General features: G+C 43.7%; 1 protein-coding gene across 1 annotated transcript in view; it reads left to right on the top strand.

The window, feature by feature from the left end:
* The window catches only part of LOC147725393 (ADP-ribosyl cyclase/cyclic ADP-ribose hydrolase 1-like), a 293,519-nt gene that overhangs the window by 160,962 nt on the left and 113,814 nt on the right, over positions 1 to 18,743 (top strand). The window contains exon 5 of the mRNA XM_086964522.1: positions 4,773 to 4,855. Within this exon, the coding sequence (XP_086820648.1) occupies positions 4,773 to 4,855 (83 nt within the window). The remainder of the gene's footprint in view (positions 1 to 4,772; positions 4,856 to 18,743) is intronic.

The following is an 18,743-nucleotide window of genomic DNA, read 5'->3' as shown; positions in this document are numbered from 1 at the left end:
GGCCACTTGTCATTTTTTTTCTCACCAATATGCTTTTCAGAAATAAAAGAAACAAAGCATGGAATACACAAACATGGAACACCTTCATCAAGAGGATCAACCCAAACAGGACAAGCTTCCACATGCACTAATGTCAGTCATTATTTTGCTGTCAGTGGTCAGTGAATTCCTTTTGGAAATGGCCCTTTTTGCAGGGTGATCCCCAAACTTTTTGCTTCTTACTCCTTTATTTTTCCTGACCTGTAGTTGTTGGCTATAGGACTCTGGGCACTGTACCACTGCTGAATAGTGCTAAAGTGCATATGCTCTCTGTCTAATTTGTTATTATGATTGGTTATCCATGATTGGCAGATTTGTTTCATCATTAGATCCCTAGTAAAATGCACTGAGTGAGAGAAATCACATCCCCAAACTAGCCCCTTATTCTTGGATATAGGTGGGTGATGAAGGGATACATAACTTCAGACCAGGGTAAATTACTTTCTACCCATCATGATTCTGTCAGGGCAGTAAGCTGTCACTAAAGGTTTCAATAATATTAATCTGTTTCCTACAGTGTTAGAAGTATTAGCCATATTGGGTTTTTTTCAAAATATTTGTATTGCCATTTTAAAATAGATAATAATACGCTTGTATTCATTAATAGAGGCGGTCATTTACTTTGCACTCTTTCTCACAACATCTGCCTAATTAGCATTTTTGCAATACCACGGTATCCATTAAAATATTCAACAATTAGCCATTGAGTACCATACATTGGTTGGTGTTATCCTTTATATAATCGCCCCATTTGGTTACAATTCAGCCTGTGTTGATTAGCATGTTTCATAATGCTTCCAGGTGTTGTGCGGCTTATTTCTTGTCTTTGCTAGTACACATGTTCATATGTTTAATCATTCAACATTGCTTGATGCTCTGGGAGACATGGTTGTGAAGACCACCTTAGAGATATTGCCATAGTACTGCAATATGGAAGAAGGCAATGCAGATTCCATTTCTATTGAATACAATTCCATACAAACAAACAAGATAATAAAGAAACCATAATGTCACTTGGTGGGTATATATAGGTCAGTTTTCAGGACGATGCCCTATAGTATATTTCTTACAAAAGTGCTTGAACCAACACAATGCTAGCACGTTCAATAGAAATTAATGCTGGCAAGGCTTACATGACTTGGTGGCTACTTGGCATTTATTTTGGATGTATGTCGTTACAACGCATACTTTCACAACGCATACCATTACAACAAAACTTTTACAACGCAGGATCCATTACAACGCATGCCATTACAATGCATGCCATTACAACGCAGATGCTATTACAACGCATGCCATTACAACGTTAGTATGGATAAGTATTTTTTTTCATTTCAATTAATGGGAATGTAATAGTAGTGTAAATGTTGGATAGTGTAGGGGTTAACATTACTATTCTAACTCAATGGGGGTGTAATAGTAGGGTAAGTGTTGGATAGTGTAGGGGTTAAAATTACTATTCTAACTCCAGGGGGTGTAATAGTAGGGTAAGCGTTGGATAGTGTAGGGGTTAAAATTAAATTAAATACTTACCCATACTTACGTTGTAATGGCATGCGTTGTAATAGCATCTGCGTTGTAATGGCATGTGTTGTAACGGCATGCGTTGCAATGGATCCTGCGTTGTGAAAGGTTTGTTGTAATGGTAGTGTGTTGTGAAAGTTGAGTTGTAATGGCTGTTTCCCATTATTTTTGTTTCTCACAAATAAGCTCTCCAATGTGGGGGTTTGCTTTTGAGAAATAAACAAAAAAATGCCTGAACATGCATGGAAAACACAAACAGAGAACACATGCGCCCCTAGCCAACATCATGAGATCCCACGGGTTCATCCCTGTATCGTATGCGGACGATACTCAACTCCTCTTTCCGTTTAAAACCATGACTCCTGAAGTACGTAACTCCTTTGCCCGGGGGATGAAAGAAGTGGCACACTGGATGGCAGCAAACTTCCTGCAGTGTAACGTCTCTAAGACTGAGGTGATGCTCTTTGGGGAAGCCAAACGCCTGTGGACTCCTGACTGGTGGCCTCAAGATCTAGGCTCAGTCCCTGAGCCCAAAGTAGTCGTGAAAGATCTAGGAGTTAAACTGGATCAGGAGCTCGCCCTTAAACAACATGCCAATCAAGTGGTCGGCTCCTGCTTCCATGTTATTGGGCTTCTCCGGAAGGTATTTCCCCTGTTACCTGATACCACCAGAAAAACACTAGTACAGTCGCTCGTGCTGAGTAGGCTGGATTATTGTAATGGTTTGCTGCTAGCCGCCAATGAGGGGATTATTGCTAGACTACAAGTTATGCAAAACACTGCTGCACGCCTTGTTCTCAATGTCCCGGCCCGTACCCCTTCAAAACCATTATTAGTCAAACTTCACTGGCTCTCAGTGAAACAGAGGGTGATGTTCAAAACTTGTTGCATCATTCACAAGTGCCTTACTGGTAAAGGTCCAGATTACCTGACCAAAAAATTCATTCCATACGTTCCCTCCAGATCTCTGAGATCAGGAGATCAAGAACTGTTATGTGTCCCCAGGTTCAGGAAGACAAGACAAGGGGGAAGGGCTCTATCAGTGGCCGGCCCAAAGCTATGGAATGAACTCCCCAATGAAAGCAGATTATGCAAAGAACATCTTCCCTTTAGGAAAAAAATAAAAACTTTCCTCTTTAATTACTAAGTTATCTGGATGGGGAATTAAGATACATGACTGGGCCTTATTTGCTCTCAGATGCTAGTAAGCAAAATGGTTGTACAGAGTTCCCCAGAGGGAGCCAACTGATTGGCTCAAACTAACCTTTCTCTCACTAGGTATGACAGGGAAAGTGCATGGTGTGAACCCTTTTTGGAAATTAAGGATACCTCACACAGGTTACCGGTTGGACGACTACTGTCATCCCATCCGATGACCGTCCAGCGTCATCATTGGTATCCTGCTCCTACGGCAGGCTGGCGGTGCAATGCCCGTCGGGCAGCACGGAGGGCTGCACTTTGGCGGAGATCTTTTATTCCTTGCCAGATGCTGCCAAAGGCGCGGAGATACTCCTCAGGGAGTCGATTCCTAGCGCGGTACAAGCTTGCAAATAAATAAATAAATAAATAAACAAGCTTGCAAATGCATTAAGAGAAACGACTCAAATAGGTCAAGCTTCCACAAACACTATACGTGGTCATTCTTTGGCTCATTGGCTGACGGTGGTAAGTCAGTGGTTTCCCAACATCCTAATGAGGGAGTTAAATCACATCCCTAAACTAGCCCCTTATTCTTCATTGGAGGTGGGTGATACAGGGATACAGAAATACATAACAGGGTACATTACTGTCTACCCATCATGATTCTGTCAGGGCACTAAGATGCCGCTAAAGGTTCCAAAAATATCAATTACTGCTTCCTACAGTGTTAGAAGTATTAGCCATATTGATGTAACTACTTTCTTTCAAACCTTTACAGGCTGCTATTTGGGCAAAACGTAATGTAAGCCTGCGGAAAAGAATATGGTTAGACTGATTTAAGAATCCCCTAAAACAAATGCAGAAACAATTTGATCAGAAGGAGTTAGGAAAATGTGCACAGAGACAACCTCACATGGATGCTGTGCCTGATTCAAAGCAATCACTTCCATGGTAAGACTGGGCGGTTTGTCGGAGTTCTGCTACGTTGAACTCCGCAAAGTGCAAAAAAACCTGCTGCGCTACACGGAGCTCTGCAAGCAGCAGAGTACGTTAGATGAATGCTGTTCGAAGTGATTTTTAGCGCCGGTGTTTGTCTGCACTGTGCAATCATTGCGAACGAAACCATGCATAGTGCAAGCGGGCAGTGCTTCCTCTCTGCCGTTCGGATAGACTTTTTACTTGAGTGACAGCTTTCTAAATGCTAATGGATGGCTTCCCAACGCGAGCATACGCGACCACTAGCAATGAGAAATCTGACCGCCATCATCAAGAAATCTCATTAGGAGGTTGATTTTCCATGCTTGAACTCGCTAATTTGACATTGACGATCGCAAATGAGGTAAAATCTTGCCGGTATGTGGATTTTCCTCACTTGCACTCGCCAACGAGCGCGACCAAGAAAAAAATACTCCACTCTGCTACATGTAGCAGAGTTTTTCGGAACTCAGTGAGCTCTGCAGAATGCTGAGGGCAAAAACTGTGCAAACTCTACGAGCGGAGACTTATTCTATAGTCACATGAAGCTAATACCACATCATGAATCTAAACGCTTCATAGTCAAATCCCACATTTTAACAACTATGCTGGTAAAAAAGCACTACAGAAATTTCATTTTCTCCAGTTGCCCCAAGTAAATGTGTCAGTGTAAGGCCACAATATGTATAGCTGAAACAAATCAAAATATTCCTGGTTTTCACAACAGTATACAGTGAGATCATCCTCAGTAATGCTTTTCCCTAAACATCTTTACATATAATTTACCTTCCTCTTCAAACTAAATGTTTTCTGCCCTATTGAAATTCTTTGATTTATAGTAGTTCGTATTTAGAGAGACAGTATATATTGCTGAATTATAAGATATTAACATTTGAGCAGTAAAGTTTGTGCAAAATGGAGGGCCCTCCTCTTTTGTTTTAGTATACAAAGTATAAACATTGTTTTTTCATTATAGTTGTGTTTTTATATTTACTGATTAAAATTTGAATGTGTGCGATGTCAAATGACATTTTGGAAACGTTTACATCTTCGGTGTCCAAACTAATTCACCTTCATGGAATAATTTCTTGCAGAATTTAATTATCAATCGTGTCCATCAAGATATGATTGTGAAAACAATCCCATTTCTGTTTTCTGGAAATTGGCATCAGAACACGTAAGTAAACGGCTAAGGTTGGGTGGTGAGTTTTAAAGTGTGAGTAGTGCCGCCTGAACACTATTTAGAATATGAAAGAATCGCACATTTTCTTTCTTCCATTTTCACATACAGCTAGATTCATCAAAGAAAAATGGGCTCGCAGAGGGCCAGATTCTGAGAATCTGGCCCTTTGCGAGCGCAATTTTTGCATTTGGGATTCATCATCCCAAATGCAGAAATCGCTAATTACGAAATCGCTAAATTGCGAGGAATTGCATTTAAGGAATCTCTATTTGAGATTCCTTAAATACAATTCATTAACCATTTTTAAATTGCGAATTCGCTATTTTTGGCCGCTATTTACCGCGAAGTCAGACTTCGGGGTAAATAGCGAAAACTTAGAAAAATGCACTTTGGTGCATTTTTCTAAGTTGGATGTTACACACACACATGTCCTTTGTACATGTGTGTGCGCAACATCAGTCTACATTGACATTTAAGGGGTGCTACAGGGTGTCCTTTGGACACCCCTGGCACCCTTGAAATCGCATCCTTATTTGCGATTAGCAATTTGCTAATCGCAAATAAGGAGGCAGTAGGAAACGCTATTTATTTTGCGATTCCTACATGAATCCCGTTTTGCAAGTCCTTCATAGCGATTCCTTAATAATCGCTATTAAGGACTCGCAAAACGGGACAATGATGAATCTGGCTGTTACTTCTTTATGTCCATAATAAATTGGTTTATCGCAAAACATAAATTGTTGAGCATAATGGTAGCAAAAATGTATGCAGCTGGTTTTATGAAATGAATGTAAATGCTAAATTGAAAACTCCTTATTCTGATAAACCAACTAAAACATAACATTAATTCCAAACAATGGTCCTGAGTATGTATGTTCACTGAAGAAAAACAAAGGTTAAAGTGACAGTTATAATTAGGTATAGTATAAAACAAATTGAGAATTCACTGAGAAAAACAAAGGATAAAGTGCCATTACAGTTTGGTGAAAATGTTATTTACAACACAACATTTTACACTAAAAAATACATTGAAATTCACTAATTATCGTCAACTGAAGTAACTATAAATCACGCCATGAAGCTACTGTAATTTGCTCCTCTCCATGCACAGTCTTGCCATAAATGATGTCATCTCAGATATTCTTTACTATGAGAAATTGGATTATTGGATGAGGGAGTTAAAACCCTACTCAAGTATCAACCATAACCCTTGTCAGGGTGAGGCACAAGTGGGAAACAGCCTTCACAAAAAGGTTTTTTACCACGTTGTGACTTAACCATGCATTTTTAAGCACACATGTTTTTGCAACATGTATGTTTTTCCAATTGGATTGCCTTTACCACGCATTTAAGGTAAGTTGGGAGGTGTGGGGGATCTTCCCCCACAGATACATTTTTTTTTAATAAATAACCAATGCATTGTTGTAAAAACCCTTGCAACGTATTTCCCTGCATTGTTCCGTCATACAACTAGCACAAGCAAACTCCAGATTAACCTGTGCTCAACCTTCAAATAGCGTCTCACAGAGCAGTCAGGTGTAACCCAGAGGTAATGTGTAAAGTATTTATGCAGCACTTCAACCAGCAATAACGTGAAAACATCGCACAAGAAAACTCCCACACAAATTTAGAGCAATGTTTAATAAAGAAAACAAGTTCAAATGGCAAACATTCTATCAGTAGATTTGGAAACATGCAATATTAAATATTTTATAAAAAATATCACCAAAAACACAAAGCGCCGACTGTGGCTATCTGGTCTTGCTGGGCAAGGAAAAGTCACATGTTCAGGCTAACCGGGATTGAGCATGGTCAGCTACAGGGACCTAGTTAGGCACGCAAGCTGAACAAGAGTACTTTACTTACTGGTTGTGGGGCATTGTAACGTTCCACGCCAAGAATGCGTTGCACAGTCAAGGCAAGGCTTTGGTTTCAAGGAACTGAAATGAAAGGTCCTCCATTGTAGTCAACGATTCCATAAATTAGGGTTTGCCATGCGAGGTCTGACATTGAGGATGTGTCGCGAAGTTGTAGTGGTGCATAAGTTCTGAGGAGCTGCAAGACCTTATTTTGAGAACCTGCACCATCGCAGAGGCTGCCATCAATGAAAGATCTGTAATGAGTGTCTGCACTGCGAAGCTTCATACAGCAGCAATTGCGGTGCAGGCTGAGAGGTAAATGCGGAGTCCTTGCACTGGGAGAACCCTCTCAGCAGATGCAATGCATCAGTTCTTCTCTGGATTGAGCCATGCAGCAGAGGAGAAGGGCCGGTTCAGCTGAAACCACAGGTGGCTGGGGGAACACCTCCAGGCCCACTTCCAAGACTAGGGTGGCACCACTTGGCAGGTAGGGCTCACAGATGGCAGAACCCAGGTACTGGTTTCAAGGTTGTTGGGGCTTTCTGTCCCTGACACTCTAGTGCGGAGGGCAGCTGACTAGCTCTTGGAGCCACTCTAGGATCCTGGGTTCAGCAGATGTAGGTCCAGTCCTTCTCACCCCGGCAAAAGAGCAGCAGGTAAGCACCTCAGGGCAGCAGTCCTTCAGAGCAACAGTCCAGCAGAGTGGCAGTTCTTTCAATGCCACATCAGTCCTTTTTCCTGGCAGGGTCCACAAGTCCAGAAGGGTAATGAAGAGATGGTGTCGGCGGTGTCTACCGTCTAATATTTATACCCGAGCCTTTGTAGAGAGAGACACTTCTAGAGGTTTTTCTTTGAAGTTCCCAGGCATCCTGCCTTCCCTGTCCTGGGTTATGAAACCCTTTGTGTGAAGGCAGGACACAGCCTATTCAAGTGTGAGTAGGGCTTGTACTAATATTATTAATAATGTCATAGAAGATGTCATGAGTGATGTAATATGTAGGGTAATTAGCAGTGCATGGTGAGGGGTTCGAGTTATTGTTACCTTAGGGCATGAACTATAGTTTATTGAGATAAGTATAACTATAACTGCTGAATTTCAATGGTTTTGTGTGTGCAAAATCTGAACCTAACTATAATGACCCTCTAACATTTGTCTTTTAGTGAATTTCTCAGATCTTTTTAATTCTAATTCCTAACTATAAGGTCCCGGTAACCTTTGATTTTTTCAGTGAATGTCTACAGCTTTCTAATGATATTTTCTAAATATAACATCCTTGTAACCTTTGTTTTTTCCAGTGAATTTCTAGGTTTTTTAAAGTAAAGTCATATTTAATCATCACACACTTATCAAAGAGTTTGCTGCAGGGCCTGGCTTGTAGCCAACACCCCCCACACATTCAGGTAACTCCTGCTGTGCTGGGTGCTTAGTTGGATTTTATAGTGAATTTCTAAGGTTTTTTAATTTCTACTTTATAACTATATAAGGTCTGTGTAACCTTTGTTTTTTTAGTGAATTTCTCCTTTTTTAAGTAAAGTTTAATTACCATACATAATCAAACCACCATCGTGCACCGTCTTCGGCAGTGTGTGGTGGGGTCTGGACACAGGGCCTGGCGGCCAGGTCCTGCAACCAAACCCTGTATGCAGCCAAACTCATGCAACCTTAGACCGTGCCCAGTGGGGAGTTGGATGCAGGGCCTTGCTTGTGCCCAGGCCTGGTGCCCAACCCCCTCAAAGGCAGCAAACCAAGAAGAGGGGCCCAAGACCCCCCTCCTCAGGCCCGCCACATTTATTATAGGAGAAAAGGGTACATGGACCCCTCTCTAGACTGTAGGTGACCGCAGGAACCTCATGCCTGGTGCTCACTCTTAATTTATGGGGGACGGGTAATTCAGCCCCCCTCCCCGGGCCAATTTCGACCCAGGGACCCCATCACTCTGGACCTCGACATATTATAAATTGGGTTTGGGCACATAGCCCTCTCCCCAGGCTGATTTCTGGCCCCAGGGAACCCAGCCCCCTGGACCCAGCCATATTATAAATGGGGATGGAGGAATGCAGCTCCCCTCCACTGGTCAAAATTGGCCCAGGGGACCCCATCCCTGGGGCATGGCTAATCAGTCTATTTGCAGGGGGCCTGTGCATTGTTCCTCACCAGGCCTATTTTGGCCCCTGGAGCCCCATATCCCAGCCAACAAAGAGTGGATGCCCTGGAGCCCACCCAGGGTACCCACTTCACCTTTGTTGGGGGCTGCGGCCCCCACCTCCACCTGGAGCCGGCATTGATCCCACCTGGAGGGTGCTCCCTGTGGGCGGGAGCAATATTTTCATCTATTCTCCCACCCGCTGCATTGTGGGGCGGAAAACAGATAAAAAGCAAGCTCCCAGCGGGCAGGAAAATATTTTATGCTCTGGCCCGCTGAAAGCAGATTTAGTGTTTGTTCTCGCATGACGGGAGCTTTGAAATTGCTCTTGCCAAGCGAGAACAAACACAGATTTATTTGCCTGCGCCAGTGCGGCCAGGAAAACTGCTATGTCCTGAGGGTGGGCACTCCCAGACACAGCTGGAGTCGAGCCTGGTGGATGGGGGTCCCGAGGACCATTAATGGCTTAGGGACGGAAAGCTGTACGGCCACCCTCTCTCTTAAATTTGCAGCTGAGCCCCAGGGGATGGGGTCCCTGAGGCCAAAATGTGCCACTGTAGTGCTGTTAAATAGCAGGCCAGCCAGAGCACTATGGTGCTCCCTGAAACAACATATTTTTACCATATATGTGGGTAGTGTAAATACATACTGCAGTCCAAATATGGCATTCAACCTCCACGCTTCTGGTGTATTTCAAGTACCATCTACATTGACCTTATAGGAAAGGTAAATTGTCTAACTAGATGAAAATAATACATATTATGAATTTTTAGGGAAAGCACAAGAGTCATATCACCAATTAGAAGTAGCACAACGCATGGAGTCCCTAAACTAGCAAAACTATACAGAAAAAAGAAGGGGAGACTATTACAATAATGATGTCCTTTTTTACACAAACCTAACAATGGAATAGAACACAGCTCCTACCAAGCTGCCAAACAACCTTCTGACAAAAGATAGAAAAAGGTTGTTTGGTGGCAGTAAAGACCTTTGTTTTCAGTATGAAACCAAAGCACATACATGAACACGGATACACAAGAGTGTCCCGGCGCGAAAGCCAACTGCAGAAAGCACAGAGCACGGAGCTTGGTGGAGGTCCAAGTTAGTTAAAAAGCAAGGTCTTCAGCTGTTTTCTAAACAGCCTGAGATCCTGAGTGTTTTGCAATTCATAAGGAAGGGAGTTCCATGCTTTAGCTGCCGTAAAAGACAGAGAACTGACCCCCATACGTGTAAGACGAAATTGGGGACAGACATAATGCGGCTGATCCCAGTTGTCTTCAGGGAACGTAGAAATCGAAGCGTCTCCTGAGATAAGAGGGTCTGAATTTATAAAGGGCACCGTGGGCAAGATGAGGGCCTTGAAATGGACATGTTGCTCCATGGAAAGCCTATGCATATCCCGAAGATGTTGCTTTGTGCTTGATCTACCAGGAATACCCAGCAACACTCTTGCTGCTGCATTTTGAATGGTTTGCAGCTTTTTTAGCCGGTATCCCAGAGGCTTATCACGCAAGCACCTGAAATGTGCAAACTCTTCCACTCTAGTGTTACTCTCTGGAGACTGGTCTCCTTATTAGGTGTGGCTTGATTCAATGGAACACATAGTCACATGCAGGGATCTTGCACTATTAGGACCTTGTGAATGAAGGTAGAGGAAAGTCTTTTGAGTACCAACAGGATGAATTATCCTCTTTCTGCAGCTATGGAGGTAAATACTGCTATCAGACTTCTGAGTAACAGCTTTGGCCATTGATCTTGCACCATTCCCCCCTTTGTTATCCTGGCTAGTGTACCCTGAATCTTGGGGTAACTTCAAAGGTGCTGTCCCTGGCCAGTATGAGTGACTGTTGCATGGTTTGTGTTTGGCTACTAAGGACTGCACGGACCAGCTTGATTTGAGGAGGAGGAGACAGGACTCATTCCACACATCTGACTCAGTGTTATAGAGTGTGTTCGACATGGCCATGTCTGCAGGGATATCCCCAAATGTTTTGACTTCACACTCCTGTTTTCAAAAAACGTTTTTGTTGTCTTTGAGGACTCTGCACACTTTACCACTGCTAACCGGTGATGGTGAAACATGCTTACACATATTTGACACATTTAATTTACTTGTAATTCCCTAGTAAAGTCCTAATACATTTATCAAGGGCTGTAAATTAAATGCTACTAGTAGTCCTACAGCCACCCACATAAGTAGCCCTTAAAACAATTTATTGTGAAAGCCATTGCAGCCTCTGTGCAGTTTTAAACTCCCAGTTTGAGCTGGCAAAGGAAACCTTTTTGTCAGGCCTAAACTATCCTTTTTAATACATATCAGTCACACCTAGTGTGGCCCTAAAGGGTGCGGTGTATAAAAAAAAAGGTGACATATCCTTTTAAGTTTGACATGTTATGATAATGAAAATCTCTTAAATTCATTTTAAATGAACTTTTCATTACTGTAAGGCCCACCTGTCCCATACGATAACATTGGGCTAACTTATTACATTTACTAAGCGATAACTTTAAGTTGGGAGCAGGTGGGAATATTGAGTTTGGTGTCTAAAGAATTGTAATTTAAAGCCCCATTTTGTAGCAGAGTCAGATTTCAAGTCACAATTCTGAAAATGCAACTTTTAGAAAGTTTTCATTTTCCTGTCCTACCTTTTAGTGTCTGCTGCCTGTATCTTGGATCAAATGACTATGAATAGCTAGCAGTTGGTCTTTGTGTATTGCTTTCAGTTAAGTTCAAACCACCCGCTCCACCCCTTAGCTAGCTTGTAGTGGTAGGTCTTTTGATATGTTTTTCTTTGTTGGGAATTGGCTGTCTTTATTTATTTACTTATTTAAGTGTTTTATAGAGCGCAAACTTGACCCGTTAGGGTATCAGAGCGCTTTACAGAGTCAAAGAGTCATAAAATAGGCAGGATATCACATGAGTATACTGTAAATTAGGGAGGATGGGGTGCTGGATACAAGAGTATACAAGGATAGTTAATATTACAGTTGCTGAGGACAGACGCCTGGTTTCTTGGTGGGGTGAGGTCGAAGGATGAAGGCAGTAGTCTCTGAGGTGGTTGTGAAACGGGTTTAGCCAAGGAATTTACCCATGAGGAAGGATTTAGTCTCTTTTTCGAAGCGTGCCAGAGAGGGGATTCTTCTGATGGCGGGTGGGAAGGAGTTCCATATTCTTGATGCAGCCCCTGCGAACTCCAGAATACATTATTTTTTTTACCGAAATCGTGTAGGCTGTAGTAGTAGGGCACTGGCCGATTGTGAATTTCTGCTTCCTCGGGATATCACATGTTTCTGTGCAAGATACACAAGGGAGTTTGAGTGTAGGGCCTTGTGCGTGATGCATGCCAGCTTGAGATGAATTCTGGCCTCGAGAGGGAGCCAGTTCAACGCTTTCAGATGAGGCGTGATGTGATCAAATTTCCTTGTGCCGGTAAGTAGTCTGGCGGCTGCATTGAGGCAGGTTTTAATGGGTGCTAGGGAGATCTGGGGTAAACCAGAGAGGGTGGAGCAGCCATATTCCAGCCTTGAAATAACTAGTGATTGGACTGCAAGTTTTAGGTCAGGAGCGTCAGGAAAGGGTTTCAGTTTCCATAGGTAGCTCAGGTGGAATCTGCCAGATTTGGCCATTGAGTTGATGTGGTCTTGCATGTTTAGGTTATAATCCAAGGTGATTCCCAGAGATTTGGCCGAGTCCACAATGGTCAGGGGACAGCTTAAGGCTGAGAAAGCTTTAATCCATGTCTGGATCTCAGAGATGTTTTTAGACAGGGAAATTAGGAGGAACTCAGTTTTCTTTGCATTGAGTTTGAGTTGGTTGGAGGAGAGCCATTAGAATGTCAGCTTCAGGGCCTCATTCAAGGTGAGGATCTCCTCGAGAGATGAGATTTTTATGTAGATCTGAGTGTCGTTGGCGTACATATGGTAGAAGATATTTGCAGTATGAAGGACTTCGGCAAGGGGTTCTAAACAGAGATTGAAAAGGGTGGGGGACAATGTTGATCCTTAAGGGACTCCCACCGTGACCAAGGAGGGCGCGGACAGGTTGCCGTTAATTTGGAATCTCTGAGATCGGTTTTGGAGGTAGGAACTAAACCAGTCAAGGACAGGGCCATCTAATCCCATTCTAAGTTTGAGGCGTTCAAGTAGCATTTAGTGGTTGACCGTGTCGAAGGCCAAAGAAAGATCTAGGAGGATTAGGAGACAGGTTTTGTCTTGGTCAAGGGCTTGTAGGGCATCATCGACGATGTGGAGCATTGTGGTTTCAGTGCTGTGTCCAGGTTGGAACCCAGATTGGCAGTCATCGAGTAGATGGAAGTTGTTGCTGTGGTGAATTAGCTGCAGTTGCACACACTTCTCCAGCACTTTAGCCAATAGAGGAATGTTGGAAATTGGTCTAAAATTGTCTGGGGAGGCTGGATCCAGCGACAGGGTTTTCAGAATGGGAAGGACTTGGCCCGCTTTCAGAGAGTCTGGGATTGATCCTTGCCAGAGAGAAGCGTTGATTATGTCAGTCCAGCTAGGAATAATAGATTGGGCGGGCGGTCGCAAGACAGTTTGTAGGAAGCGGGTAATTGAAATGATTGTTAGGGTTTAAGGTGGAAAGGATTTTGACGACAGAGTCTTTGTTGTAGAGTGAGAAGTCGGTCCAGTGTGCTAGATTCTTAGGTGAGGACTGTGGAGGCAGGGGGGGAGGAGGCGGAAAGTCAGGGGTCGGTAGAGAGAGTGAGGCAGCACTAAGTTTGTTACCTAAGGTTTTGATTTTGTTTGCGAAAATCGAGGAGAACTCCTCGGATGAGATGAGAGACTTGGGGTTTTCTTTCACTGTTTTGGTCAATTTGTTTGATTAGTGTTTGACCAGCTCAAAGAGTTTACGTGATCTGTTCTGGGCATTTCCTAGTTCCACTCTGAAGAACTCTTTTTTTGAGTTGAGGATGAAGTTGGCAGAGAAGTTTTAGGTGAGCGGCCGAGGGGTGCTGTCTCCAGATTCCTATGGCTTGTCGGAGGGATCTCCTCTCGTTGTTGAGGGAACCAGTGAACCATGGGTTTCTATCTTTGACTTGAGTTCTTTTTAGTTTAAGAGGGGCTAGGTCAACGCGATTGTTTGACATCATTGCAGAGTAGTGATCATTGAGGTCACTGACTGATGTGATATGTGGGGGGGAGGTCAGATTTTCAGCAGATCTCAAGTTCCTTGTGGTCCAGGTTCTTGGTGTCTCTGACCCAGCGTTTAGGAAGCACCGGTTGTGGTGTTCTTATCTTGTGGGTGCCAGGTAGAAGGAAGGCGATTGCGTGGTGGTCAGACCGGTCACAGGGGTCTATAGAGATAAACTTGACGTTTGCCTCCTTAGATATGATCCAGTCAAGAGTGGCCCCTTTTGAATGGGTTGTGAGTGAGCAAGCTTGGGTCAGGGCTTGATTGGCCAGGAGGTCTTTAATGGCGTTGACATGAGGATCCTTGAGATTGTTCCAGAGCAGGTTGAAATCTCAGAGGAAAGTGTCTTTGGTGTTGTAGGAACTCTTAGCTGTGATAATTTCCATGAGGTGGTCAGGGAAGGGGTCGTTTATGCCTGGGGGGTGGTAAAAGATGTACAGGTTGCATAGCTGTGTGATGTTACTGCAAATTGAGAGGGCTAGATATTCGCAGGAATCGGTAGTATCCCCCAGAAGCTCTGTGACAAGGAGGTTGGGGCAATAGATGCAGGCGATACCGCCACCTTTGTTGTTATGTGGTCTGTCTAGCCTAGCAATGTTATAGTTGGGGGGACTAAGAGGTCAAGGCATGGGATGAGGAATCATTAAGCCATGATTCTGTTAGAATGGCTAAGTCGGATTTATTGTTCAGGATGAGAGCAGCGACATCGGCAGCATGCTTTACTGCTGAGCAGCAGTCAGTTAATTAAGAGACCAGTCAGGGAGGGGAGGGAGGTGGTGTCTGGAGTCAGGGCAGACAGGTGTACAGGTGCTAGATTGCTTCTGATCACTCTTCTGTTACAGAGGGGAGCTGATCTGCAGGGGTTGATAGCGACAGTGCAGATGGGGTGTGCAGCACTCTCGTCTGATAGACAAGGAGTGATTGGGGCTGCATTGTGGTCCTGGAGAATGTCAAGGATTTCCTTTTTAGTGAGGTCTAGCGGATTTGTTGTGACGAGGGAAAGGTTCTAGGAGAGGGCAAGGTCAAGGGTATCTAGGGTGCTTGCCAGGGTGAAACTGCCTCAAGGATGTCGGAAGAGGGTGTTTGGGAATCTCTGGGATAGGAGGGGAAGAGGAATTCAGCTGAGGCTTGATGCTAACGAAGGAGAGTTTGGTGAGGTGAAGGAGGTTTGTTAGATCCAGGATGGAGAAGTGGATGCTCTGAATTATTTTGGTGGCTCTGGAGTGCAGAGTGTGGATGTCTGTGTAGGGGGGCGGTAGAGGTGCTGGGAGGGTTAGGATGGACTGTGTTAGAGGTCATAGAAGGGGTGGATTGAGTGTTGACGGGGCTAGCTTGACCTGCATCAACAAAAGTCATTGGAGGTGTACTGTTCTCAGAGTCCGAGTGGGGAGCATGAAGGGAGGGGATCAAGGGTCTTGGGTCAATTGCGTTGGGGAGGCTGCTAGGAGGACTGAGGGGATTAGGGTGTGCTGTGTTGGAAACCGTGGAGACCGTGGGGGGAGATAGAGGGGAGGAGACCGAGGTCTCGTGGTGGAAGTGTTAGCAAGGCCGGTAGGTGAGCTGGGGGGGTTAAGAGGAACTGTGTTGGAGACTCTTAGATAGGTGACTTGTGGGAAGTTAGTCATGAGGCCGGTAGATGAGCTGGGGGGTTAGGAGGAACCGTGTTAGAGACTCTTAGAGAGGTGACTTGAGGGAAGCTAGTCAGGTTGGGTAGGAGGGTCGGAGGATTGTCAGGACGGGTGCTGGTTGTCTTCCCAGTGTTCAGGCCAGTAGATGAGCTGGGGGGGGGGGGTAGGAGGAACTGTGTTGGAGACTCTTAGAGTGGCTTGGGGGAAGTTAGTCATGTTGGGCAGGAGGGTCGGATGATAGTCAGGACGGGTGTTGGACGTCTACCCAGTGTCATGCACATGGTTTCGGAGGATGGTAAAGAGATCTGTAAATTTATTAAGGTTTTTTGGTTGAGGCTTGGATCAATACAATGCCTCTTTTGTAGAGGGTGACGGTGAGGTCAGCTTGCAGGGTTGCTGAGGGCGCTATTGTGAGCTTAGTACCGTAGGGAATGTTCCTGGTTGAGCGTACATTGAGGAGTAGCAAAAAGGTATTGCGCCAAGAGGGGATTCTTCTGGAGTAGAAAAAGAGGTTGTTGATGACTGTGCCTTTGCCGGCACAGAAACTTAGGTTAGAGAACAGTGACTCTGGATGGTTTTTCAGGGTGAGGTGTTTGAAGGCTTTTTTAGCGGTTTTGGAGAGTTTAGGGGGTGTATGAGTTTGCCCCCAAAAGTTAGACGTGAAATAATACAAATGTGTTTGCACAGAAGGAAATTTTATGTGACCGCATCATAACTAGGATGTGACGGCCCTAATTTGCAAGTCTGAGAACAGCAGGCTGATTTTGTGTGCTGCAATGCTGGCCAGCAGCATCGCCTAGTTGTTTGGAACACCACAAGCCTCTTGGTGTGTTTACCGCCAGTGGTAAAGTCACAGAGGGGCCTATTAAGTGTCCTGGCGACAAGCACCCACTGGCATACCCATGGAGCGACGAAGGGGAGGAGGGAGCATTTGCACTGTTGAACAAAACGCCCGTGGGCACAGTAGTAGGAAGTATGGAGATGCAGGGGCTCTAAGAAGGGGGGAAAAACGACAAATAATTATTTACATGCAAATGGTCTTTTAAAGACCTATGAAGTACTCGGATGTGGCTGTGTGTGCACCAGGGAAGTGCTCTCAGCCTGGACTGCCACAAAGAGGGGGGGGGGGCTCTGAGGAGTTCTAGAGCTGACAGCTTGTCAGAGCAGGGGGTACTGCTACACTAGTTATCTATATTTAGACCATGCCACTACTTAGATAGGCCACACCCCTTTGAGGTTTGCACAGCCCCTTTTAGAGCACCCCCAGTTTTCTATCCCACTTAAAGCCCTGAGTTAAGGGGTAAAATATGCCGGTCAAAATAAAAGTCTTGAACTGAAAGTGAGGGTGTGGCGTTGAGAAGCCAGGAAGGGAAACCGCTATCGAACCGAGGTGCAAACAACACCACGTTCAGAGCAAGCTGACACAATCATAGCTAGTCAGAGGATCAAAACATATTCACTGCTGCCACTCAACCAGGGTAGTCTTTAGGAGCCAGTTTGTCTGTAGGCACCTCTCGTTACAGTGTTGCAACAACAGAGGGTCCCCGGGAAATGGGTAATTAGGAGGAGGGACTAGCCAGGGTGAAAAAAAAAGTGTGGACCATTCCGTACTCCTGGGGAATGTATCCCCGTGTTTCAGGCCTTTAAGACTATAGGTAATGTCCTCATACATTTCAGTGGATAATTAATTAAACCGGCCCATATACTTAATCATATGTGGTTACCAGCAGAGAATAAGTGAAGGTGTATTTTGCAGCCAGTTATCCATATCTCTTTTAACATTTATTGCCACACTATTAGTCACTATTTACGCCTGATACATTGGTTTTACCACACTCAGGAATGAGAGTAGTTTGGTTCACCCTGCTCTGAACCCCAAAAGCGCCTCCATCATGTATGTATCTATATGTTGATAGCCCACATGAGTTACCAATACAGTTCAAATCCCTATAGATAAGTGATAACCTCTGCCATTATGTTTACATAAATTCTAGACAATATATATTAACACCAGTGGTATGATCCCTTTATGAGATGCTCTACTACTGTACCCAGAATCCGAACTTTCCTTGTGAATAGGAATTTCTTTTATAGTATGTGCATATTGGTTTTCCCTTTTTCATCTTTCTTTCATCTTTCTTGCATTATAGATATATTCTTTAACTACTCCGGAGATTCTTTTTTATGGTTTTCATGTTGCTATTCTCTTCAAACTATCAGGTCTCTTTCTTTTTTGGTATATTACTTTTTATATCCTAGGTGATGGCTATTGTATCGCTCAATTTTCGGACATAGATAGTGATCGTGCTCCACATTAAAAGCAACTTGTGTCCATTAATAGTATATGAATATTTATTGCGTGTTTGCCCCCACAGAAACTTGATTTGTATAGCTCAGAGCCCCCCTGAATGAGAATATTGAGTATAGTACCATAATTACAGATGGCCATTCTGACCAATTTTGAATAATGTTGAATCCTGCGCCCTGGTGAAGGACTCTTAGGTACATGGTACTTCCGAAACGCATGTCGGCGCAACCCTTTGTTGTTTTGTAATTGTTTTGTATCTATTTCGTGAACTTTTTTCATGTAATATTGTTTATATGTTTAATGTAGTGGTGTATTTTATTGTTTGGTCTGTTCATGTGATTTCTATGTTTTTTCACCTTGGAAATGTACATTTATCGAATGACTAACTAGTATAGATTGCAGGGCTCTTCTTCTTCCCTTATTTTTTCCCTTCTATCTAGATACAATATTGCTGATTGTGTATTATATGTATGTTTTTTTATCTTGGACAAAACAAATGAAAAATCAATGAAAAACAAAAAAAATATATGTATATTTTTGATAATAAATGATTGAAAAATTATAAGTGCTTTGGGGTGCATATATATATCTGGTTTAATGTATTACCTCGTTATATGAAAATAGAGTGGGGGACACTGTTCATGTGGCACCTCTGTTTACAACATGAGAGACATAGATGAAATTGATCCTAAGCAGTCCCTTCTGTTTATCGATTCCCTCTTGGAGGAGCAAGTGATATACATTTAGAGTGCATGCAAACATGATCGAAGTTAATCCACAGGATCAGCAAT

Source organism: Lissotriton vulgaris, chromosome 3_2, assembly GCF_964263255.1.
Source record: "Lissotriton vulgaris chromosome 3_2, aLisVul1.2, whole genome shotgun sequence".
In the NCBI taxonomy this organism is placed as follows: domain Eukaryota; kingdom Metazoa; phylum Chordata; class Amphibia; order Caudata; family Salamandridae; genus Lissotriton; species Lissotriton vulgaris.
This window is presented reverse-complemented; position numbering and strand designations above follow the sequence as displayed.